Raw genomic sequence first — 26,417 nt, 5'->3', positions numbered from 1 at the left:
CCAAAGTTTACATGATATAAAACCAAGATCTAAAATATGTATAAAATGTATGTCTTAAAATATGTACTAAAACGGAAATCGAATGGAATTTTGGCTCCAAAAGTTCCCTTGGTCACATTTCAGTTTTATTATAAACAGTATACAATTTGTCTGTTCCTTTAAGCTTTTATGCCATAAGTTTTAAATCTTTTGGATTTAGTCATCCCAAACGTCTGGGAAAACGCTTGTCCAAGATATGACGTATATCAGACTTCAGTATGATCATATGTTTTGATTTACATTGGTCTGTACCGAGGGCAATGGCATCTATATTTAGCCATCCCTACCACCCAGTGAGTACTATAGAATTGATCTTTCTTTTCGTTTAGGAATTCTTATGTCATGCTTTTTTAATTTTGTTGTGGGTTTAGTCATCCCAACATGTCAGAAAAAATGCTTACTTAAAGATATGACTCATGTATCAGATGACCATGTATGGCATCTACTTTTAGCCATCTCTGCCACCCATGGAGCATTGACAATGTAGGAAGATGTTTAGAATAATATACATAAATTCCTAACTCGTTACTTTTATTTTAAATAATTATCAAAATGGTCAAGTCACCAAAACTGTGTGAAATGTAATTGGTAAGAGTAGTATACAATAACGTTGCAATAGTTACAATATCACAATTTTGACTTAGAAACTGTAAGAAGAGAACCTAACACTTAAAACAGAAGATCCAATCGTATTACAAGGCATCGTTGAAGCTTACATTACCATTTTATTTGGAAATTTATGATCTAAAATAAGCTCAACTCTTTTGTGCGATGGGATCTTTGGATAAAGAAACTTCTAAACCTCTAATGCAACAAGCAACAATTATCTGAGAGTTGTTAATGCGTGGCACTGGAACCAATTTGCGAACTGAGCTATATTCTGGTAAGAAAACGATTAGACAAATGATTCAGTGAGGTCAGTGATAATTAGGAATAAATCTATTATTAAGAATGCTTTTTTGAAGGCAGTTTTTATGGAAGCCTCTGAAACAATGTGGATGGATGACGGAATGCATATATCATAATTCTACACGTATAAAATCTAAGCCATTTTATATGTTGCTTCCAACTGAATTCCGAAATTAACAGTATGAAGCATAAAAAATGTAAGGGCATCCACTGGGCCTAGGCCTTTTAAAAGAAGAATACCATATGGCAGCCCCTCGTAAAGGATGAAGCCGTGCACTCTTCAGAAGAAGAATATTAGATACATGCCCTTCTCCCCGAAGACGGCCTTTACAACTAATTTAGAATTTGGCCTTACAAAGAATGATCATGCATTATACATGTTAACTTTTCAAATTTCAACAGAAGTGATAGATGGCACAATAGAAAATGATATCATGTGCATACTTTGAAGGTAATTGTTCTTAAGAAAAATCTACAAACTTCGCATTGAATTCTCAAAATCTGTAGCATACAGTAGTAGATATGTATACCTCCAAAGGACTGCTTTATGACAAATAACTAAAGCAATCTAAGAATGGACACTAGAATATTGAACGATATCATATTATAGAGATGACTACTTGACATGTAAAGCCATTTAATCTTGCGAATACCCAACTTGATTGTTTTCAAGTTTAACATATTTGCATAAAAGGCAATATTAATGATGGGAAATTTTGCTACATAATGAGAGTAAACAATACCAAGGCCATGTGCAATGAAAACATCAAGAAATCAAACCTGAAATCCAGAGTCACGGTCTCCTTTACAGTGGAAACTATATCATGTAACAAGTGATATGCCACCCTGGAAAAACAAAAATGGTGCTCAGAAACTATGCTTAAAACCTTTACAAACACATGAGCAAAGCATAAGAAAAACCAAAAATAATGTGGCTTAAGTTACCCATCTACTGGTCCCTTACATCTTCCACAATGAATCTGTCCAAAAATCTCAGCGATGGTGTTTCCCATTCTGATGTATAAACGGGGACTTTTTTGCTTCCACTATCCATCATCTCTTCTGAATCGAAAGATTCCAAGAAAGTTCATTGCATTGGACTTGAGAACAAATAGCATGCTACAATGCACTGAGCATGAAACAATAACTCCTGTGACCTATGAGTTATGAAAGGTTATGCTTTGTAAATTTGATACACGTACCTGACTTTCCCAACAGTAGTCTGTGTGTCACAAATGCCTGAAAGTGTAGATGTCAACCTTGATTGATTTCTGATACCAGTCATCTAAGAAAGGGATACAACTACCACAAATACCAAACAACCTATAATAATACAGTTCCTCAAATTTGAAATGATATGTGAACTAAGATACTAATTAGCTGCTCATAACCTTGAAAGTTTTCAATGTGAAGGGAAAATAGTAAAAGCACCTCAATATCAAATTTATTTCCTTTCAAAACTAACAAAACATAAGGCAACCTTTTACTAGTACCAGCTTCTCCAAAGGAGATTGTGTTAATTGACAAAAACTGATACATACTCCGTACAGTTCCTTTGTAAGAAGATACATTCCCCAATAATAGGTTACAAAAGCATAGTTATTGAGGCCATTATAAATTCAAATCCGTATTTCATAGATGATAAAGTAGCAAAGGTGACAAGTCATTATCAGTTCTTCAACAACATGCTGATTGTCGTGCCCCTTAGTCTTGACTTTCTGATTCCACGACAAAAACATCACAAACTTGTGTCCATATACAAGGCAAAGGCTCAAGAGAATCACCGGGCTTATAACTAGGGAATCAGAAAAGTACACTTGAATTAAAGACAAAAGGGTTAGCTTTTATTGGGGAAAAGAGTGCATAGCTTATGATGGAATTACATAAACACTCTCAACAATGCATTATTGGTATAGTAATACATTATTAGTATCACCGAAATTTGTTCTATAATTAATACATCACAAATATCATTCAAAATTGTTATATGATTATGCTATTACAATTATCACATTACAACTACAAGTGATAGATTGTAATGTAATTAAAGTCATGCATGTTAACTGATTACCTTTCAAGAGTTTTATCTATTCTTTAAAAATGGCATACATATACGTGTGTCATTTTCCCATTTTCTAAGGTTCTAAGTGTTGTTTCAAAAACTCATACCATTTTCAAAACCCTTGCCTGTTTCCGTTGAGAAATCAATGGCAGCTAGATTGGGGTGATTTCTCTTACTTTGATAATTTCTTGTGATGTTCTTTTATTTCAACTTGTAGAATTTGTACTTAGTTTCTTCTTCTCTTAATTATTATTGTGTTCTTATCATCAAACAGTTACCAAAACATGAAGATCAAATAGTACAAGTGGACACAAAATATAGACTGCTAGGCAGGGCCAAAACCTCTCCTAGAGAGGAAAACCCACCAGAAATTCTTCTCTTCTTATAAAGTGTTCAAATGAAGAATTCCAAGACCTTAGACTCAAGACAAAGACCCCTCCAAGACCAAGTCAACCTTTCCTTTGATGAGCTTATCCTTCACAAAGTCAACTCAAGTCAAATTAGCTTCAATCTCTTGATTTCGACCTTCAACAAAAATTTTTGGCTTCCATTTCAAGTCTGTAATTTTCAGCCCTTCCTGCAGTTCTGATTTTTTCACCTGTGAATGATTTTAGGGCAGAATTGAGTCCTTTTCTCCTTTGCTTGATTTTCTCTTTTATTCTAAGATACTCAGTCTCTTAATTTGTTTTTTCTAGCAACTATATCTTGGCTCCTTTCGTGAAATCTTCACTATAATCTTGTGACTGTTGAAGTTTCTAAGTCTACTTAGTTGGAAACCCTCCATGCACTTTATCTAATTTATTCCTACCTACTTGTTCCGTTACTTAACCAATTATTTACAATGTAAATACTAAAAATAAACACTAGCGCATGCTCAACATATTACAGATCAACAATTGAAGGAAATAGAAACAATCACACCAAATGACACTGTTATTTTTGGACCAATGTTCCCGGAAAAACCCAATGTGGGAAAACCGATGCAGCTATCTGAGGTTTTTCTTATTAAGCAATCTCAGAGTAAAATATGGGTGCCAAAACCGGCCTAACCAACAAAGAATTTCCTTGGCAGAAATACCTCTTAGTTTGAGACAAATTTCCCAACTGAAACCTTGAATAATCCTTCCGACAGCGACTTAGCTCCAATCTGCCCCAGAAACCCCAATGTCTGCCCTTTCTGGACCATGTTAGCTCCTCTGCCCAGCGCTTGCCCTGTGTCACCCTAAATGGGTCTGCGTCAGTCTTCTGGCCCTCTGCACTAGCAACGCTGGCCTCTCTGAGGCTCTGCGCAGTTCCCGGTTGCCTCTGCGTGGCCATGCATGAGCTCTGGTTGCTACTACGCTGCTCTCCCAGCACTATCTCTACCTCTCTGTCTCTTTGTAATCAATGCCTCTCAGCTGCAACTCCAATCACTGATTATATCTCTGTTAGCAAACCCCGCTCTAGAGAATAGAATGACTGATCACTCTAGTGTGTTCTCCAAGTGACCCTCAAGCTTCCTCTTATACTTTTCTCGTTGACATATCAACGGCTGAGATTAAGTCTCTAATCAACAACTAAGATTACATCTAGCTTGATCCATGTCTTTTGGACCATTCTAACACAGTTTCATATTAATTCACATTAATATTTTAATTTTGTAAGTTTAGACTTAGGGACTCCATTAAAAATATTAATTATTTTAATATCTCCTAAACTGTTTAGAATCTATCCAAACCTTTTTTGGGTATTGGAGATCTCATGTGGCCCAACCTCTCCACCAAATTTCATGGCTAGAGCACATCCGATGCTACCACAAATCAACACTCCCTCTTAGCGAGGACTGTGCTTTAGCAATAATCCTCATTGAGTATTACTCTGATCATCTAGCATTGGTCCCTGTGCCGACGCTACGCCTGTTGCCCACCATCCTCTGCACTGTTGTATCCTATACTGCTGCCCATGGTTCTGCCACTGCCACTGTTGCATCTGTACGACATCTCCCTCTGCATCTGTGCTGCCGCTGGTCCTTTCTCCCAGCACTGCATCTGCACTGCACCTCCTCTCATCATGTTGCATCGTACTGCGCACTGCTGCACTGCAACTCAGTTACTGAGAAGTAAGTAACTGATCTCCCAACTTTGACCTCTCTGTTGGGATAGAGACCCTCTTGATGCTAATGCTCCCTTTGCCGCTGACAAGTGATCCTTCTCTGACCTTTGCGCTGCTGCAACAACTCCCTGCATCTTGCACCGTTGCACACCTCTCTGTGCCATCCTGCATTGGTGCAACACTCATGTGCCTCTCACACTGCTGTAGCTTGCTAGCCTTGCGCTGTCTCGGGATTCCTGCACTGTAGCTCTCTCTGCCACTCCATCCGCATCCATCTCTACTTGACTCATCTAGTCCTGCTACTCCTCTTCGGGGCTCCCGTAGCAAGGTCTAATCCAAGAGGCTGAGTACCTCGAGGATCCTACCCCTCATCGCCTGTAGTCTGCTTGACTATAACTCAATGTCTCCCCACTTCTGCTCAAGTGGTGCGTGTGCACTCATGGCATAGTCATCGTTTGTCAAAACTTCCTCCTCTGCCCTTGCTGGCATTGCCTTAGTCTCGAAAGACTCTCCCTTACTCTTCTTCCTTGGACACTGGGTCGCATAATGACCCAGCTCCCCATAGTGGAAGCACATGATCTTGGAGAGATCCTTCTTCTTCCGCTTTTCCTGCTTTCCCTCAGATGCTAGGGCAACATCTTCCTCCTCCTGCTTGACTTTGATCCCCTTGCTGCTGCTACCCATCTTCGACTATCATCTGATCTCTTCTTGGCGAAGAGCAACCCACATCTCATCCCAAGGTGGAAGAGTCCCTCTGCCCAGTATACTCTGGACAAATACCTCCTAGTCTTCTGACACTGCATTTAGGGTCGTCCTCACCATCAATTCCTGATCCGGGGTGGCTTCTATAGCAGTTAACTGATCTCGGATCTCATTTAGTCCTCTGAGGAAGGTGTCAATCAATTCTCCCTTCTTCAACTGATACGACCTCAACTGATTCTCTAGTAACATTCTTCTCTGCACAGAAGCATGCTGATAGAATTTCTTAAGGGCCTCCCACATCTCATATGTTGTTTCCTTCTCGGCAATGTGTGGTACTACATGGTCCCTGACCACGTCAAGGATGATGCTCTTGGCCCTCGCCATTGCCTCCTCATACTTGTCTTTATCATTGGGGTTGATTGGGATAGCTATAACCTTCAAGGCGAAGTTCTTGACACGATTTTTGTCAAGTACGAATAAGATTCTGGCCTTCCAGACTGCAAAGTTTGATGCTCCATCCAGACTATCCTGGTCTCTTCTTCCGTGTAGTGCCATGATGCTCTTCTACTTCCCTCTTAGAAGTTCTCGATTTGACTCCCTCTAAGTTTTGATTTCCCTCCTAGAAATCCTCCTGCCGATGTAGAGATGCCCCCTACTTTGATCGTCTGTGCAACTGCACTAATGATCAATGTTTCTCGACTAGAAACCCTCGGTAGCAACTCCCTCCTCTTGGCCTTGTCTTGTTAGGTACTGTTCTGACTACAATACCTCACCAGCTCCACTTTGCAATATTCCCACAGCTTTATAAACCCCAGCAACCTAAAGGTGAGAACTCCTAGGCTTTGCGTAATCCCAACACCAGCAACCCAGCCTCCTCAACCCTCCTAGCTTCTGCGTGGCTCTGCATGAGGCTCCCTTTGCCTTCCTTGGCCTCTGTGTTGCCTCTTCCTGGCTCACCCTTGATGACGTGGGCATTGCGTCACCCTTCCCTTGCCACTGCTCTGCTAGAAATAGCTTTTGTCACCTCAAGATAGCTGTTTTCTACTGCTAATGCTCCACTCGGCTGATGTCCTCAGTCCTCCTGTGATCTGCAATCATCCTTTGATACCATGTTGAAGTTTCTGAGTCTACTTAGTTAGAAACCCTCCATGCACTTTATCTGATTTATTCCTACCTACTTGTTCCGTTACTTAACAAGTTATTTATGATGTAAATACTAAAAATAAACACTAGTGCATGCTCAACATATTACAGATCAACAACTGAAGGAAACAAAAACAATCACACCAAATGACACCGTTATTTTTGGACCAATGTCCCCGAAAAAACTCAATGTGGGAAAATCAGTACAGTGATCTGAGGGTTTTCTTATTATCAGAGTACAATCTGGGTGCCAAAATGGGCCTACCCAATGGAGAATTTCCTTGGCAGTAATACCTCTCAGTTTGAGACAAATTTCCCGGCTGAAACTCGGGATAATCCTTTCGGCAGCTCCTCAACTCCAATCTGCCCCAGAAACCCTAGCGTCTACCCTTTCTGGACTGCATCAGCGCCTCTCTGCCCAACGTTGGCCTTGCGTCACCATAAATGGGTCTGCATCAACCTTCTGGCCCTCTGCATTAGCAACGCTGGCCTCTCTGAGGCTCTGCGCAGCTCCCAGCTGGCTCTGCATGGCCCTATGTGAGCTCTAGCTACTACTGCGTCACTCTCCCCGGCTACTGTGCTGCTCTCCCAACACTATCTCTGCCTCTTTGTACTCAATGCCCCTCAGCTGCAACTCCGATAACTGATTCTATCTCTCTTAGCAAACCCCGCTCTAGAGAATAGAATGACTGATCACTCTAGTGTGTTCTCCAAGTGACCCTCAAGCCTCCTCTTATGCTTTTCTTGTTGACATATCAACGACCAAGATTAAGTCCATAATCAACAGCTAAGATTACATCTGGCTTGATCCATGTCTTTTGGACCATTCTAACACAGTTTCATATTAATTCACATTAATATTTTAATTTCCGTAAGTTTAGACTTAGGGACTCCATTAAAAATATTAACTATTTTAATATCTCCTAAATTGTTTAGAATCTGCCCAAACCCTTTCTGGGTATTGGAGATCTCATGTGCCCCAACCTCTCCACCAAATTTCGTGGCTAGAGCACATCCGATGCTACCACAAATCAACAGTGACTTTGGAAACCCTAGCTATAACTTGCATGTGTGAGAGGATAGACACAAAATTCAGATTGACAACTTCGGTTCTCCTATCTTGAGTTCTTCTCTCCTTCACTTGTCCTTCTTTTATCTTCTTCTTGTCCTTGTGATAGGATTTGGATGGATCATCTTCTAATGAGGTCGAATGCTATAGTATATATACACTTTCATGGAGCTCGAATAGCCCTAATGAGTCCAACTTCATTCTTTGTATGTTGATTTGTTCTTTTGTAGGCCGACTTGGCCTTGGAAGGAGACTTTCGCCACTTTTGACTCATAATAAATTCTTTGACTTGATACAAAATGCCCAATAGGGTCTTAGTACATATGGCGATGACTTTTGACTTCTAGACTCTAAGACAAAATCCTAGAAGCACACAATGGGTGTTTTGATCTAAAACAAATTGATCTTGAGCATGAAACCCATGTTATAAAATAACAATAATAAATTTTCTTTTCTCTTTACATAAAATCAAATATTCTATTAAACATTATGAAGACTGAACCTAGTTACATATTTCAACACTCCCTCTTAACTAGGGAGGTATTCATAATACATACATGGCACATGGACATTCTCATATTGAAGAATTCTCATAAGAAGAGTCAGATTGGTAGGCCATCTCATAGGCTATTTTTTCAGCTTATATCAGTGCATCTCATCTTATCAACCAACATTGTCATATAGCAAGGCCTTGACTAACAACTCTATCTCTCCACTACATTAGAGCAAAATGCGTGGGAGACAATGATTTATAAACACCTTCATCATTGTCTCTTAAGGCACAAACCCCATCCGGATGTTCACAAGGTATGTCTTTTTAAGACCATTCCCATCTTGGATTTACACATCCTCATGGAATCTCCTCTTCAACTACTCTTGCCTATTAGATGCCATACCTCATCCTCAAAGAGTATCAGTATCAGTTTCAAATGCTTAACCAACCCTCCATTCTATCTTCATGATATGAAAACAAGAATGCTGTGTCTATCTCTCCCTCTTAACTAGGGAGGATCTACTCATTCCTATAAAAGGAATATACCCAAGTCCCTCTTAACTGGGTACTTATTTCCAACAACAACTACTTTGTTGATCGCTGAAGAGTACCTAAATTTTTTTTAAAGACATCATGCCCAAGAATGTGTCAGAGACTTCATGTACCATCAGAGTTCACTATATCATCAGAGTTTTTTAACTCTATTTCTTCTTCTCATCTTCTCATCTTCTCATGTTGTACTCAGGTTCAACAAGCCCTATGGAGATGATGTAAAGTGATGCTAGTGTGATGAGTTGAGTCATATAACAAGCCTGAGTAACTTGGGACATTGTCATCAAGTGAGTTTAATTAGAGAGTTTTTTTTACTTGGTTAATTATTAGGTGTTTTTGAGGACTTAATAATTAATTGAGTTTTTTCCTCCAAGCATAACACCAAAGTCAAAGTGCGGTTTGATGGTGAAGCCTTGGGTGAGTCCTAGTGTCTAGAGTCATTGTATATTACCATACTAGATCACTCGTAAAATTTCATGGAATTTGAATACGTTTAGGAGTCAACTTTTTAATTTTTTAAATTTCCTGCAGGGCGGAAATTTGAATAAATTATGAATATAAAATGTATTAAGTGATGTCTAGAGAAGTTGTATGGGGCATATGTGCTCAAAATTACACCTCACCCTCAACTTTCTACTATGACACTTTGAGGGGTAAAAAATAAGTTTTAGACCTATGTTGCACGAAACCTCTAGGAACCCGACGTTTCGGAACATACCCGTAGCCGAAACTCCGAAACTCAGCCGAAACTTGACCGAAACTCGACCATTATGTAATTGTCTATGAGAGTTAATATAGACTTGGTTTTCCTTCTAAATTGTCATCTATGGGTTTTATTCCCTTATTTCTTGGAAGATATTGTGTTATTCACTTATTTATAAATTTCTTTTCATATATATAAACATATATGACGTTTCAACCAATGTTTCAACCAACTTTTCCATTTTTGGGAGGTGACATTTCTAAATGTACCCATTTCAGAAACTCTGAAACATTTCGACGTTTCGTGCAACTTGGTTTTAGACCCTCAAAGCCCACTTTTCCTAAGTTTAGTGGAAAATGTGAAAATAAATTAGCTCATAAATTAAATAAATGGAGAGAAATAAATAACTCCATATGAGAAAATGACATGGAAATGACTTGGAAATTATCTCAAGTCAAGAATTAAGTCAAAGGACAAGCGAAGATGATTTGGAACATGACATCATCAAAGCATTTATCACATGAGAAAATCAATTTATTTGTTATAAAAGGGGAATTCGAGTTGCTTACTTGGAAAATCGAATTTGTTGGAAATAAATGCACATGAGGGAATATTTTGATGAAATATTTGATTGAGATTTTGTTGAAGGTTTGTCTCCAACTTAACTTCACTATCTCTACACTTGGCATCTACAAGGATCAACAAGTTCCCCAAGGAGGCCCACACATGTCCTCAAGGAGGCTCAACGCATGGCACATTGGGAACATCGATGAGAGGTGTCACTTCTTGGTTTGATGGTTGGGAGTTAACTCTCTCTTGTTGCACATCAAGCATCTCTGGGTTTCACACATGGGTATTTGACTTGCTTGATGAAGAATTCGACTTCTCTTCTTGGGATCTTCTCCAACACCACTTGCCACTTAGATCTCTCATTGAGATTTTCTCCCAAATTTCTATTTAAGTGAGCATTGGGCTTTCACTATGTAATTCATATTATGAGCTATTGGGATTGAGGAAACTTTGCCATTTTGTACACTTGCGTTTTGGTAATAAACAAATACTTTGGGGTATGATTGGCGGTGTTATCTTGGCTATCTTGAGATGATTTCTCTCCATACTATTGTTAATGTGCTTCAATTTCTTATGCATTTGAATTTTATTAACTTCTATTGTCATTTATTTTGGATTGATATGTGCAAACTATCTTGCACATATCTAATATATAGAGTGATATTCTAGGAGTGAAATTGCTAATTGATTTTTGGAGGAATCTTTAGTTCTACTTTACCATTGTGTTGCTCTAATTCTTTTTGTAAGCTAAAATTTGTTTCTAAGTGTGTAGGAAAATTTTGTTTGAATTGTATGTAGGATCCTTTAATCTATTTTGATTCAAAGATGGATTACACTCAATGATATTTTGGTTATATGCACCCTTGTTATTTACATGAGAAATTTCGCATATTTGTGTATAATAATCTGGATTCATATGGATGCACATGAATTATATTTTCTTTTCAAAATTTGAATATTTTAAATATATATTTGGTCAACAAATCTTTTGTTTTAGTTCTGATAACATTGTTGAGGATGAATTGACCATTTTCCATCAAGAAAACAAGGGGAAAGTTGTTGTTTTCTTTGCCATGATACATCTCATGAGATACATTTATTTTTGTTTTGATATGATTTTGTATCATTCTATTAGATCTTATGACTCAGGACAAATAAGATATTTCAATACCGATATTTGATGTATCTACTATCACTTGACATCTTATACATCTTATTATTATATATCGATTTTATTTTCATATTTATGTAGCAATGTGTTTGTTTGATGTCGATGTTGTTTTAGAAGTTAAAAATTTGAAAAAAAAATTATTATTTTTGTATTTTTTAAGTCTCTCGATAATTTTTTATATTTCCCCGATATTGCCGATAATTAAAATTTTGGACCCCCAGTGATAAATTGCCGCTATGATAAATGTAACATTGAGTGGAATACCCACAACAATTTAGGAATCATCTGCTCTTAAATGTTACACTATCTAAAGTCAATTCGTGTTCTAATATTAAGAATACATATCTTGTGCTTACATTTAATTTGAAGTGGTTCTCCTAGATACAATTTGGATCTATCGCAAATTGCATTCACTAAATTGTCATTAGCCTACTTTTTTGAGGTTTCATCATTGGCTTGGATGGTAATTAATAAGTTTGCATACAAGAAAATCTCTCTTGTGCATATACAAATCAGGTTTGAAGTTCAAGCCACTTGTTCCTAATTCATCTAAAGCATCTTAGTGGATTGTAATAATTCATGCTTGTTCTCTTAATGATCTATCTTAAAGCATCAGGCCACTCAATTGTTGGATCCTTTATACTGCATGTGCTATATCTTTATGGGATTCACTTGGTTTATTTATCGAAGAAAATCTTTGCATTTAATAGCTTGATCATAATCAAGATTTGCCTAAGGTCTCATACTAATCAAATCCTATAACAAAGGGATACCCCGTTGGCCTCTTGAGAGCTGGCCAGAAGTGGAGAGAAAATTGAGTTGATGTGAAAAAGATACAACTCCCTTATGTGACCTCAACGTGGCATCTGTGGAGTGGGCTTTTCCACTTAGATACTAGTTTAAGCAATAACACCCCTCTATTTAAATAAAAAGGATAAATTTCCCTCTCTTGCTTTTTAGCAATAAAAGTGCTGAAAAAGAATGCATCCCATACATTTATCCTCCGCACAATCCAGTCATCCTTCTAAAGCTTTCAGCTATAAAACTTCGCTCCATTATTTCATGTCTAATACCCACTACAGTTCTTATTTTGTCATGACTTGGCTGCTAGAAATAGTTGTATCATTTCACGATTCTTAATAAAATTCTTTAAGTTATTGGTATTCTTTGACCAGCTTCTAGTTGGAAATTTTGGCTTTGCATTATCTCTACTTTTGCTAGCATTGTTATTTGCTTTGAAAAAGGAAAGGTCAAGGTCTTCTCTTTTTCATTTCAATTTTATTATTGCAAATCATGAAAATTGACCTGCCAAGCAGCTGGCATATACTCGCGATTAACAGTCTTTTGCAAGCTTTGATTCCCATATTTTGAAGCTTCACAAGATTTAGAAGACCATTTTCTCCCATCCCTGCCAAGAAACAAATTGACAGCATTTAATATATAGAGAAGATTTCACCATCAACAGTCAATTAACTAAATATCAAAAATAACAAAGTAACTTAGCATGGCATATTTTGTCATATGATTGTCAAGAACTAATGCAGCATGCATCAATTTACAAATTGATTAAGTTTATATAAAATCAGTATAAAACAGATTCAATTTTTAAACAATTTAACTAGTGCATTTCTCTAAGTAATCTGAATCAAAGTAAAAGGTCAAAATACATTCATAATTAATGAATTTTTCAATTTGTTTAATAGAAAGTTGCACTATTAAAAGAACTCCATCTACCAACTAATCTTAGTATTAAGTTTGATTCATTTTTCTCAGAGTGAATGAAGGTCCAGATTGTTAATAGACTCGCTATCACACATATACAATCCAAATTTTTGCAATGAAACTCATATCGTGTTGCACATGAATTCAAAATATACAAGTAGTTTTGAAGAATCTTTGTGTATCATTTTGACTGACAAGATCTATATAGTATAATGGCATGGAAGGAAAAAGGGACAAAATTAGATACACATACACAAATATTGACATATTCATGTATTGCTAGCAACAAAAAAGAAGAATGTCAGTATTATCATAAGAAGTACCTATTGAGAATTGTTACTACAAAATCTAGCACCTTAGTGCAAAGCCTCACTAAGCACTCTAGATCGAGAGCAACATTGGGATTAGTCACCATTGTCACCTTAGTGACTATTCCCCTGTTGTTTTGGTCGGATGTAATCCACACAAGGGAAGTTTCCCCAGCAGATCTTAAGCATTAGATAACCCAAGTGTTCTTAAGCTATATACTCCCCTAAGGATTCTACTAATAAAATCATCCCAGAATAAATGTTCAATAATTAGGGTATTGAGTGAAATAAGATGTAATTCCAATACAATGAGTTCAAAGGACCCTATGGCTAAATCTAGAGGGCTTATTGAGTCCTGGAGAGGCTAAAATAAGTTCTCAAGAACATGTTATCTATAAATCATAAATTTTTGTTATAAGCTAGACTTTCAATTAGTACAATTACAGAATGCAAAGATTTATAACAGCAATAACAAAAATAGCCCAAAATTTATACCAGATGAGAGAAAAATGAGGACTATTTAATGAGTAAACTAGGAAATAAATTACCGCAATTTTCAATGGTTGAAAACACATAAAACAGAAAGAAAAACCCTAGATATTAGCCATCATTAATGGTTGAAAAACCCGTGAAAAGAAATGCTTATATTTTTCCAATTAAATGAATGCAAAGTCTAACCCTAGGAATATAAGGTCTTGTTAGCACTAATTTTTACACTTTGTGAACTGATATAAACTTTAAAAATCAGCAGTTAAAATCAACAAAAATATAGGAAATTCTGCCCTAAGTATCACTAGCAAATCTCTCCCTCTCTATTTGCATTGGTGATTGCCAACCTCATAGGGGTGTCGTTAGTCTTTGTACATGTTGTTCTAACCTGTAAATCTGCAAATAAACACTCAAAAAAGTTAAAAACAGTGAGCTAAAGGTTGTTTGACGAGAGAGATAGCAACCAAACAGGTGTGAAAAAAATCCTAAAGTTTAAAGTGTGGGGTAGTCTTTCGCAAATCAGCCCTTTATATGGAAAAATATTGTGAGAAGAGAGTGTATCTATAAGTGGCTAATTTCCCAAATAAATAAATGAAAACTCTTAATAATTTGCACATGATAACATTGAATCAAACAAACTAGAGTGAGTGGATCAAAACTAATTTTTATTGTACGAAAGCCAAAAGGTTGGTTGCACCAAGCTGACTATAATAGAACTTGATACAATGATATCCAAATATAAAGTAATAAGAGCTAGAATAGAGATAAAAGAATAATGGAGAGAAGAACATATCATTGTTTGCATTGCTCAAGAGTCAAGACCTTTCGAGTTGGAAAATTGGCCTTCCACCCATATATATAGTTTTTCATCCTTCAATTCGTGTCAAAAAGAAGGATAGGTCGAATTTGTGAAATTTTTCTTAGGGCTATATTGTTCTTTGCTTTAATAATTGCATTTTATTATTTCCATATTAAATTCACCCCACAATATCATAACATTATTCAGATTTATATCATTATTCAGCAACATATGCAACTATGTAGAAAGAACAATATCATCAACAATGCAGTAGAACATAGGGGAACAATTGAAGAAAAACATTCACACATAGAGACACCAAGATTGGTTAGAGACCAGGGCAAAACCCACTACAGGGAAAACCCTTTCAAATTCATCTTCTTATTAGATTGTCATTGAATGATTCAACAAAAGAGAGTACAATGATCCATATCTTCATCCATACAACTATCTAGCAACATCAATTAAACAATATTCATGAAGATGATCTCAGCAATATCAATCTAACAAGATCCAAACGATGATTCCAACAAAAGTACTGATCAGATGTCACTTCACCAAATTGTAGTCAGCTTCAGTCATTTGTGGTCAGCTGCGGTCAACTACGTTAATTGACGAAAAACAAACCCTACTTTCCAGTCGTAGGGAATACGTGTTGTGTGTGGGGCTAGAAAGCTCCAACTGGATGGATGAGCCAGTCAACATGCGATTGCAGTGAGATTTTACTGTGATATGCCTATGGTTGAAACTCAAAACCCTAAAACAGAGATGCGAGCTACGGACCCTGCCATTTCACCTTCGTGCGAACCAATTCTCTGCGGACTTGCCTCAGAGCTGTGCGAGTCAAAACCAAGGAAGATAGTAGGAGAATGATCCAAGATGATTGTCCAAATGAGGGTCATGTTGCACCCATTTTTTCAACATTCCAAGGAAGCAAGATCCGAAGACTTGAAGGAATTTTTTTTAAAGTCAGAATAATTAGCCAATAGTCTCTCATATCATTGTAAACCCATTATGCAAATTTGTTCTGTAAATGATGCTAGTACGACTGTTTAATTATGTAACAACCTATGTAAGCCTATGATTTTGGCGATGAATTTCATCCTAGGATTTTTTTGTCTCACTGATTATCTGTGTTTCTAAACACGGATGATCGATATAGTTTTTCGGTTTCCCTCCAACTTCACCCCAAAGCTAGGGTGGAATTTATCGTTAAAGACTTAGTTGAGTCCTAGTGTTTTAGTCGATTTTATTGTAAAAGTGACTTGGGAATAATTTGAGCTAAGTGGCTAAATTATTTTATTACAAATCACTTGGTCTATTAGATCATATTGTGTTGCAGAATTGAGTGTGTATTTTTGAGGGTCTATAACGAACAGGTATTCCCCCTTTGAGGGTTGAATTTCTAAAATATTATGTAAAAAATATCTTAGTGCATGGTCTCTCATACTTAGACACCATAGCTAAAATATTTGAGAGTGAAAAAATAATTAATCCCCTCAAGTGTTAATTAATTAATTTTTCTGACAAAATTAAAATTAAATCCTAAACCAGAAAATTAATTAATTTGAGTCAAAAATTAAAATGTTAGAGAAATTAAATTCGCCAAGTGGAAAAATTTGTGGGTCTTGTTACCCACCATTTTGTGGATGAGATCCCTAGGAGAAATGGTTTCTCCAAGATGGTCCTCAACTTGCAGCCAGCAGCCCCTTGCAGCCACCAACTAGCTCGTTGTGCCATTTCTCTGCCACTTGAGCCAGCCATGTGGTCCCTCACCCATCTGTCATGATCATATGTTTGAAAGTGGGCCTCCCAAACCTAAAGGTATGCCTTGTCATTCGGTAATTGAGTATTGTGGTTTGCTTATCATGGATACTTCTGGGCATGGATTATGGGGGGATTTGGTGGAAAGAGTGGGCTAGGTATGTGCTCTTGTCCCCTTGACCTCTTTTGGATGTTAACCTTGGACCCTAATCCTGTGGGATCCCTTTCACTGACCTTTGGGCTTTAGGGATAAGATTACATGGAAAACCCTGATTTTGGTTGTGTGGCCCCACTTCCTCATCCACATATATCACTCCCTTTCCACTCGTTATCACCCCATTCATCATTTCTGCCACCTGGGTCCACATTCCTCCCCTAGGTCCACATAGGGTTAGTCTTCCCCCTCCCATTGCCCACACCTTGGGTCGAGCCTAGAATGATGCCCTAGAGATTGATGCAGCTGAAAAGAAAAGTAAAAGCATAATTGGCCACATTCAACAGGAAAATGTACCAAAAAATGCAAAAAATGGTCAAGACATAAACATTTAGCACGTGGACAAAAGCCAATACATGAGCTCTAACTCATTATCATGGCCATCACCCTAGTTTATATAGGCCCTAGATGAGCTTCCTTTATCATTCAAGAACCCATGATTGTCCCAACCCCTGGAAGAAAATGAACTGCCCTACCTTAAAGGGGATATCCACTGCTATACCTTACACATCATGCTCTTATCCTTTGAGACCTGAGCAGTTAATCAAAGAAAAATCATAAAAGGCAAAAGGCATATAAAGAAGGGTGGAAAAATCAAGGTCGGGGCACCTCATGCACCACGATTGCTCCCTCCTATACATTATATACCCAAGTGTGGGCTTCCCTTTTATTAGCTACCCTTGTACTCTAGCATGTGGCCCAGGGCTACCCCTTTCATTCTTTACTCCATTCATCTCTTTATCACACGCCGCCACACTTTGAAGGATGTACCTTCGACATATTATCCCCTTTAAAAGTGGAAACCACCTAATAGGATACTTGGTTAACCCCATTCAGAGCTTGGAGACATTAGCACATGCCAAAGCCCACAATGGAAGGGCATGCCATTATGAAGTGTCCACCTATTGTCCATGGTTTGTAAGCTCTTTAACTCAATTTCCTTTGATGACTTATTGTACTGTAACGCTAGGGGACGCATTGGATCTTATGCAGGATTGCAGATGGTCTTCATTTTGGGTTTGGTCTCCCTATACAAGGTCCTAACCCTCCAGAGGTCTACATTGGCACACGTAGGGTGTGTGTAGAGAACCATGGGCCTTCACAGCAGTAGACAACACTCCATGGATCACCAGAGATGTTCAAACATTGCTTGAGATTCACCTATTGGACAAGGAAGATGCACTTGGTTCACCAGGCCCAGTTGGCCCCAGAGTTGTACCATGCACTTGGCAGATGACCCAAGATTTGTATGCTAATGTGGCATCACTTACACTATCGCCCGAGCCCTTACAGATGGTCTACAAGCATTTTCAATCTACTTGGAGACCCATGGGGTTACTTGTGTGCCCTCACATCCATTAGGAGCACCACAGGTTTATTATTTGGAGAACAAGGGGCAACCCCTTGTCTGCTACTTTTGGGAGTCCTATTCATCATTGTGGCACTTATGGACTTCATCAGGCTTCTTAGAAGGCCCAACGACATGTATTATTGATCATTCAACCCCTTGAGAGGCTTATTCTTTTATTTATGAGCTAGTTTGGTCGGCTTGTCACCAAAGGTTAGTTGTTTTGTACATTATTTTATTTTAGGGGCTAACGTAGGCCCAAATAGCTAAATCGAACTCATTAGAAGTGTATAAATAGAAGTGATGAGGATTCATTTTGGCATCATCACGTGTATTGGATCATTATCTCGTGAGGTTTTCATTATTCCTTCTTGGTGGACGAAAATTTGGAGCATGGATGAATTTTGATGTTTGGATTATCTTTTCTTGTCTTGGAGCTTCTTGATTGGCAAGTTGGTTGATGGTTGGATATATTCTCTTACATGTAAGTACAAATTTAATGATATTTCTTCTTTTACTTTGTCACATGTATTAATGATGGGATTTTCGCTATGCTAGGGCTAATTGCTACATACATTTACTGCGAAATTGTGGAGTTATGTTTCTGTATAGCATCTCTCTATGTATGGGCCATGTATGTTGAACGAATTTTCCTAGGGATAATTTGATGGCTGAATTTATCTTGATAAGCCATCTCATCTTGCAAAACGAAGTATAAAAGCTTTAAGGTCACTCTCCTTTGCCCTAATGCTAAGCGAAGCTGTCCTTGAAGCCTCCTTGACCTAGAAACAAAATCCATTCTCATTATTCTTCATGACTCCAATCTCCCCAAAGGATTAGGCACTGGTCCACGGTCCACCATAAGGTGATCATCCTAAAAACCAATTTTTCTTTACCTTCCCTTCTTCTCTCTAGGTCTAGCCACACTAGGTCACCTAGGGCATTATTTTCTCGACAAACTACCCATAGAAAAACTTCGATCACTTGACCTCCCCTGCACTAGTGAGTCTCCAAGTTCTCCTCCAAATTTGAGGAAATTCCGACAGTGGGATTGCGAGATATCTGAAGCCCTAGCCTTAAGACTGATTTTCGCTCTAGGTTCCCCTAGGTTAGTACCTCATAGGGATCATTTTGGCACTTTTAAGTGACAATTCTTTCTTCAATCCCCTTCTCCTACTTGTTTAGATCAAAATCATTATTGGTTGCTAAATTCCCTCTTCTTGACCTATCCTAGGTCCACTTGGTCCTGTGTGGTCCCATATCTCAATCAAAGTCAACTCTTCAAAGACAACTCGAGAAGTCAAGTTCGACAAAGATTTTAGGGATTGGGAAGCTCCTTTGCAAATCACATTCCTTTAACCTAGCCTTAAGATCCCTATCCCCTTATCCTAGAGAACCTTGTACCTTGCTTAAAAAGAAAGCAAGTCCCACTCTTGAGTCTCTCCTAGGAAAGGGTCATTCAGATCACTTCACATCCATCTTAGTCAATCTATCCTTCATAAGTGAAAGTTCATAAAGAGTAGGAAGCTTTAGTTGTGGTCACAGTGGGCTTTAGCTTCATTGTTGCTCTTGACCTAGCAAGTGCCCCTCTAGGATCCCTGCTAGTTTGAGCGGTAACCGGTCTAAAAGAAATTAATTTTTGGAGGTCCCCCGCCAAGGGAATATTGGATATTTCAAGAAAAATTGGACCCTTGGACCTTGGTGGTTAAGTCAAAGTTAAATTTTTGAGGAAATTAGCTCAAAATAATTATTTTTGAGCTAATAAAAAATGGTTTTAATGAGAAATTCGAAAATTCCTCAAAAATAATTATTTTCAACATTAAAGATTAAAAGTTGATCAAGGATTTATCGACACCGAGATTATTTTGACGGGAATCAAGCCAACTAGCCGTTATTTTCCACTTGGAGGAATTCCTGTATAAAAAGAAGGCATTTTGCTTGTATTATCATCTGGATCTTGAGGTCTACTCTGATGTAACTTTGTAAAATTTGGTGTAAAGCCATTGTCTCACAGGGAACGTGTTGAATTTTCTAAGTCTGTCCATTAGAAAATTAATCTGTATTTTGTTGGTTTATTTCTTCTACCTGTTTAAATTCGAACAAGTTATTTTAAACATTTAAATACCAAAATAAACACAATACAGTCACAACATCTACAGATCAACAACTGAAAGAAAACAAACACACAAGTGACACAGTGATTTTTGGACAAATGTCCCCAGAAAAACCCAATGCGAGAAAACCAGTGCAGCTGTTTTGAGGGTTTATTATTATGCAGTATTTCCTTGAGTACAATTGGGTGCCTAACCGGTTCACCTGACAGTGAAAAATACATGGCAACAATACCTCTCTATTCGGAAACAGGTATTCAGAAAACCTGTCCCACGAAAACCTCCCCAGCAACTCTGAAGCTCAATGTTGGCCCTTCTGGCCTATGCATCAGACTCCTGCTGCTCTGCGTCAACCTCAAACCTCTCTGCGTCAGCCTTCTGAGGCACTGCCAGCCTCTGGGACCCTCTACGTCACTCCAGCTGCTCTCTGCGTGGATGACGCAGTCCCTCTGGCCTTTGCGCTATCCCTCTGCTGAGCTCTGCGTGGTCTAAACTAGCTATTGCCTCTCGCTCTCTACTTCTGCGCTAGTTTCTTGGCACTGTCTCTTCCTCTCTGCCCAATACTCACTGCTGATCACTAATTCACTTTTGCTTAGCAACACTGCTCTAACAAAATGAATGAATGATCACTTTGGTGTATTCTCCAACTTACCCTCAAACCTCTTCTTATACTTTTCTCGTTGGTCCTTCAACGGCCAAAATTAAATCTCTAATCAATGGCTAAGATTATATTTGGCTTGATCCATGACTTTTGGAACCTTCTAACCCAGTTTTATATTAATACCCATTAATATTTTATTTTTCCTAAGTTTAAACTTAGGAACTCCATTAAAAATATTAATTATTTTAATATCTCCCAAACCGGGTACAATCTGTTCAAACCATTTCTGAGTCTTGGAGATCTCATGTTCCTTAGCCTCTCCACCAATTTTCATGGCTAGAGCACATTCGATGCTACCCCAAATCAACATTACCTCTTAGCGAGGACTCTGCTCTAGTAATACTCCTCACTAAGCATTACACTGATTATCCGGCACCGGTACCTGTGTTGATGCTAGGCTTCCTCGCCCAACATCCTCTACACTGCTGCATCTTGTACTGTTGCCCATGGCTCTGCCACTGCTGCATCCGACGACAGCTCCCTCTACATCCGTGTTGTTGGTAGTCCATCCTCCCAACACTGCATTTGCACTGCATCCCCTCTTATCATGCTGCATCGTGCTACTGCACTGCAACTCAGTTACTGAGAAGTAAGCAATTGATCCACCCAACTTCTAACATCCCTGTCAGGCTACAAACACTCCCGATGCTGAAGCTCCCTCTGTCGCTAACAAGTGATCCCTCTACTGACCTCTGCACTGCTACAACAACTCCCTGCATCTCGCACCATTGCAACCCTCTTTGTGCCATCCTGCATCGTTGCAACACTTTCGTGCCTCTCGCACTGTTGCAGCCTGCTAGCCTCGCACTTCTCAGGGACTCCTGCACTGTAGCACTCTCTGTCGCTTCATCCGCATCTGTCTCTATTGACATCCACCAGTCCTACTACTTCTCTTCAGGGCTCCCGTAGCAAGGTATAATCCAAGAGGTTGGGTACTTCAAGGATCCTGCCCCTCATCGCTTGTAGTCCTCCTGACTACAGCGCGATGTCTTCGCACCTCTTCTCTAGAGGTACATGAGCACTCATGGCACAATCGTCATTCTCCTCTACTTCTTTCTCCGCCTTCGCTGGTGCTGCCTTAGAGTCAGAAGCCTCTCCCTTGTTCTTCTTCCTCAAACATTGGTTCGCATAATGACTCAGTTCCCCACAGTGGAAGCACTTGACCTTGGAGAGGTCTTTCTTCTTCCTCTTCTCTTGCTTTCCTGCATATGCCAGAGTTGCATCCTCTTCGTCTTCCTTCTTGATCCAGACTCCTTTGCTGCTACTTCTAATCTTGGTCAGCCGTTTGATCTCTTCTTGACGAAGCGTTGCCCACAATTCTTCCCAATCGGGAAGATTCGTCTTGCCTAGTATGCTCTAGACAATTGTCTCCCACTCCTCAGAGACTGCATTTAGTGCAGCTCTTACCATCAACTCCTAATCCGGCGTGGCCCATATGGAAGTCAATTGGTGCCGGATCTCCTTCAACCGAATGAGGAAGAGATCTATCTGCTCTCCCTTCTGCATCTGGTATGACCATAGTTGATTCTCAAGAAGCATCTTCCTCTGCACGGAAGTATGTTGGTACAATGTCTTCAAGGCATCCCACATTTCCTTTTCCCTCTCCTTCTTGGCAATATGTTAGACCACATGATCCTTGACCACATCAAGGATGATGCATTTTTCCTTGGCCATTGCCTCCTCATACTTTTCATTAGCTAGCGGGTCAACTAGGATAGCCATTACTCTCAAGGCGAAACCCTTGATGCGATGTCTGTCTAGAATGGACAGGATCCTGGCCTTCCAGACCACAAAGTTAGACGCTCCGTCCAGCCTATCCTGATCCCTCAGCCCATTCATGGCCACCTCTCTGCTCTTCTCTATTGACTCCTCCGAGTCTCTTTAGTTCTTGCTTGGAAGTTCTCGGTTCGACTCCTGCTAAGTCTCTCTACTTTCTGCCTGGAAGTTCTCGGTTCGACTCCTGCTGAGTCTCTCTACTTCCCGTCTGGAAGTTCTCAATTCGACTCCTCCGAGTCTCTCTACTTCCCGTCTGGAAGTTCTCTTCTGGACTCCCTCTGAGTCCCGATTTCCCTCCTAGAAATCCTTCTGCCAACTGTCAAGTTGCCCCTCTCCGATCGTCTGTGCAACTACAACACTGATCCGGATTCCTTGGCTAGAAATCCACCTCGGCAGCAACTCCCTCTACCTTGGTTTTGCCCTGTTAGGTACTGTTCTGACCACAGTACCCCACTAGCTTTGCTCCCGCAAAATGCCCACAACATCCTTCGCCCCAGCAACTGAAAGATTGAGCCTCTTGGCTTTGCGCAATCTCGACATCCGCAAAACAACTCCCTCAGCCAACTGCATCATCCCTCCTGGCCTCTGTGTGGCTCTGCGTGAGCCTCTTTTTGCCTTCCTCAACATCTGCACTGGCCTCTCTCAAGCACAGACTAATGACACATTCCCTCTGCATCATCCCTCCCTCTGTCGCTTTCTACAAGGATCAACTCTATCACTCGGGAGAGCTGAATCTGTTGCAAATGCTCTACTTAGTTGATGCCTTCAGCTTTCCTATGATCTGCAACCACGCTTTAATATCATGTTGAGTTTTCTAAGTCTGTCTGTTAGAAAATTAATTTGTACTCTGCTGGTTTATTTCTTCTACTTGTTTAAATTCGAACAAGTTATTTAAAACATTTAAATACCGAAATAAACACAATACAGTCACAACATCTACAAATCAACAACTGAAAGAATACAAACACATAAGTGACATCGTTATTTTTGGACAAATGTCCCCGGAAAAACCCAATGCGGGAAAACCGGTGCATCTATTCTGAAGGTCTATTATTATGCAGTATTTCCTTGAGTACAACTAGGTGCCTAACCGGCTCACCCGTCAGAGAAAAATACACGGCAGCATTACCTCTCTATTCAGAAATAAGTATTCAATAAACTTGTCCCACGAAACCCTCTCCAGCAACTCCGAAGCTCAACGTTGGCCCCTCTGGCCTCTGCATCAGCCTCAAACCTCTCTGTGTTAGCCTTCTGAGGCACTGCGTAGCCTCTGGACCCTCTGCGTCACTCCAATTGCTCTCTGCGTGGATGACGCAGTCCCTCTGGCCTCTACGATGTCCCTCTGCTAAGCTTTGTGTGGCCTGAACTAGCTGTTGCCTTTCGCTCTCTACTTCTACGCTGGTCTCTTGGCACTGTCTTTGCCTCTCTGCCCAGTACTCACTGCCCCTCGCTGTTGATCACTAATTCACTTTTGCTTAGCAACCCCGCTCTAACAAAATGAATGATTGATCACTCTGGTGTATTCTCCAGCTGACCCTCAAGCCTCTTCTTATACTTTTCTCATTGGTCCTTCAATGACTGAGATTAAATCTCTAATCAACGGCTAAGATTAGATTTAGCTTGATCCATGACTTTTGGAACCTTCTAACCCAGTTTTATATTAATACCCATTAATATTTTATTTTTCCTAAGTTTATACTTAGGAACTCCATTAAAAATATTAATTATTTTAAAATCTCCTAAACCGGGTACAATTTGTCCAAACCATTTCTGGATCTTGGAGATATCATGTGCTTTAGCCTTTCCACCAATTTTCATGGCTAGAGCACATCTGATGCTACCCCAAATCAGCAGAACGTTTTGATCATCATAATAAAAGACTTTGGGTTGTAATTCATGGTGTCTTTGTCTCATTGATTTGTGGTATGTGCTGCGTATGTGCATTCCTATATTGTGCTTCAAATATTAATTAAATCGTTATTTCATTGTAGATGATAGGAACATTCTATTGGTAAGTTTTGGGTTTATCTTAGGTGATCTGATTCATTGTATGTTCTAACGGTTTCTTCTTGAGAAAATATATAAAGTTTGCAGGTTCTTCGGCCCTTGGGTTCCAAGTTCACAAACTGTGGGCACAGGCTGACTATGTTTGGATTCTAAATATTTTATGTGATTTTCTAACTTCACTAAGGCTGTGGTTTAACATTTATTTTTTGAAATACATCTAGCCATTATCAAGATCTACAAAAAATTCTATTCTTCAAAATTTCTCTAAGCATTGTAGATTTGTAGACTCTGTAAATATATTTTGTATAATAATTTTTGTACATCTCATTGATAAGTACTTGGTGGTATAACTTAAGATCTAATCATAATTAATTACTTAAACAACTTAAACAATATTACCATGAGAAAAACTCAATCCATCTTGCACCGCATTCTAAATATAGCTACATTAATAAAGTACCTCCAAGCATAAGCTTGGTTAATAGACACCTAGGGCCAGCTTGGTTAATAAACACTTAGGGCCACCATTTCTCAATTTAGCTTGAGGAACTTAGACCCTCTTTAGCGGTTAACACGGTGACCTTACAGTCGTTATAGCCACAGTCTCTGCAACACCAGAGGCATCAAGTGGTTGGAACACATTGGGAGGTATAATTAATCAAGCCTTTGCTTCCTTCCTGTTGGCTTCCATCTCACAACCTACTCTAGAGACTAATTCCAAAATAGTTAAGAGGAAGGTTATACCTAAAATAGGCATATAATTAAAAATAACCAAGATTCTTGCATCACACCTAGGTTTTAAGATTTACATAGCATATAGGTTAGTGAAGCATTCAAGCAGCGATTGTCCATTCGGTTACTTGGCGTTTCATTGGTAATAAGCAAAAAGTTGACTCCATAAGGCACTGGTCTCACAATTCAATTTAATATAATCATTAAGTCTTGTGAAAATTAACCAAGTAGCAAGGCCAATCAGTCATGTCTCCTGGACTTGTTGGTTTCCAACTTGTCTTTCATCTTCACATTTCCATAGGGACTACCCCCCGCAGCCTGTTGTTGGGAAGTAGCTAGAACAGAGAGGTCAAGGATCAGAGTGACAGCCCCTAGCCTGAGCTGTTGCTGCAGTGCCTGTACAATCTAAGCGACAATAGGTCGCATGACTTATATTTATAGCCTTTCAAGAGGGTCCAATTTGTTGTAGGGTCGACCTAATTATGCACATGGGGGGTTTAATTCAAAAATACACTTTCCCTTGTCCAAATTGAGCGCTTCAATAATCAAGACTAGTCATTTCAAAAGAGGAATCTCGTCCCATGGTTAGAATTTTTCACTGACCTGCCAAATTAACACTCCCTCTAAGCTAGGGAGAAATTTCAACTGCATCATATAATCATCGCAAGTATCCTATCTCAAGTATCTCATCATCAAATGCTGTCACTGCTCTTTTTTGTTCATCTCTGCTAATCTATTTATTGTCCCATCTCATATGCTAAACATTCTCCAATCTAAAAGAAGAATTTGATATCGGAGGGGAGCCTAAGCTACCACACTCTATCCATCGGGGAGCCACTGCTACCACCCGGAATCACTGCGGAAAAGGAGCCCAATGCTACCGCCTGGGAAACATTAGAGAGCTTGTCATCGGGGAACGCTGCTCAACCTAGAACCACATCAGGGAGCACATCTCAACCCAAAAACCAATCACAATGAGGAA

General features: G+C 39.2%; 2 protein-coding genes across 4 annotated transcripts in view; both read right to left on the bottom strand.

The window, feature by feature from the left end:
* Positions 1–520: 520 nt before the first annotated feature.
* The window catches only part of XRCC2 (homolog of X-ray repair cross complementing 2 (XRCC2)), a 448,851-nt gene continuing 422,954 nt past the window's right edge, over positions 521–26,417 (bottom strand). For 2 of the 3 annotated variants that reach the window (XM_089446608.1, XM_089446610.1), the window contains 5 exons: positions 12,810–12,912; positions 2,151–2,187; positions 1,913–2,010; positions 1,729–1,794; positions 521–919 (listed from right to left, as the gene is read on the bottom strand). In XM_089446608.1, the coding sequence (XP_089302734.1) occupies positions 1,771–1,794; positions 1,913–2,010; positions 2,151–2,187; positions 12,810–12,912 (262 nt within the window). In that variant the 3' untranslated portion in view covers positions 521–919; positions 1,729–1,770. The remainder of the gene's footprint in view (positions 920–1,728; positions 1,795–1,912; positions 2,011–2,150; positions 2,188–12,809; positions 12,913–26,417) is intronic. The other variant, XM_089446609.1, reaches the window with a different exon arrangement.
* LOC149142808 (uncharacterized) overlaps positions 25,676–26,417 on the bottom strand; it is a 67,864-nt gene continuing 67,122 nt past the window's right edge. The window contains exon 5 of the mRNA XM_089448544.1: positions 25,676–25,831. Within this exon, the coding sequence (XP_089304670.1) occupies positions 25,676–25,831 (156 nt within the window). The remainder of the gene's footprint in view (positions 25,832–26,417) is intronic.

This window comes from Pinus tabuliformis, chromosome X (genome assembly GCF_031772625.1).
Source record: "Pinus tabuliformis cultivar Carrire ecotype Pingquan chromosome X, CPIR1, whole genome shotgun sequence".
NCBI classification, from domain to species: Eukaryota; Viridiplantae; Streptophyta; class Pinopsida; order Pinales; family Pinaceae; genus Pinus; species Pinus tabuliformis.
The sequence above is the reverse complement of the archived record's forward strand: the minus strand, read 5'-3'. Positions and strand labels throughout refer to the sequence as shown.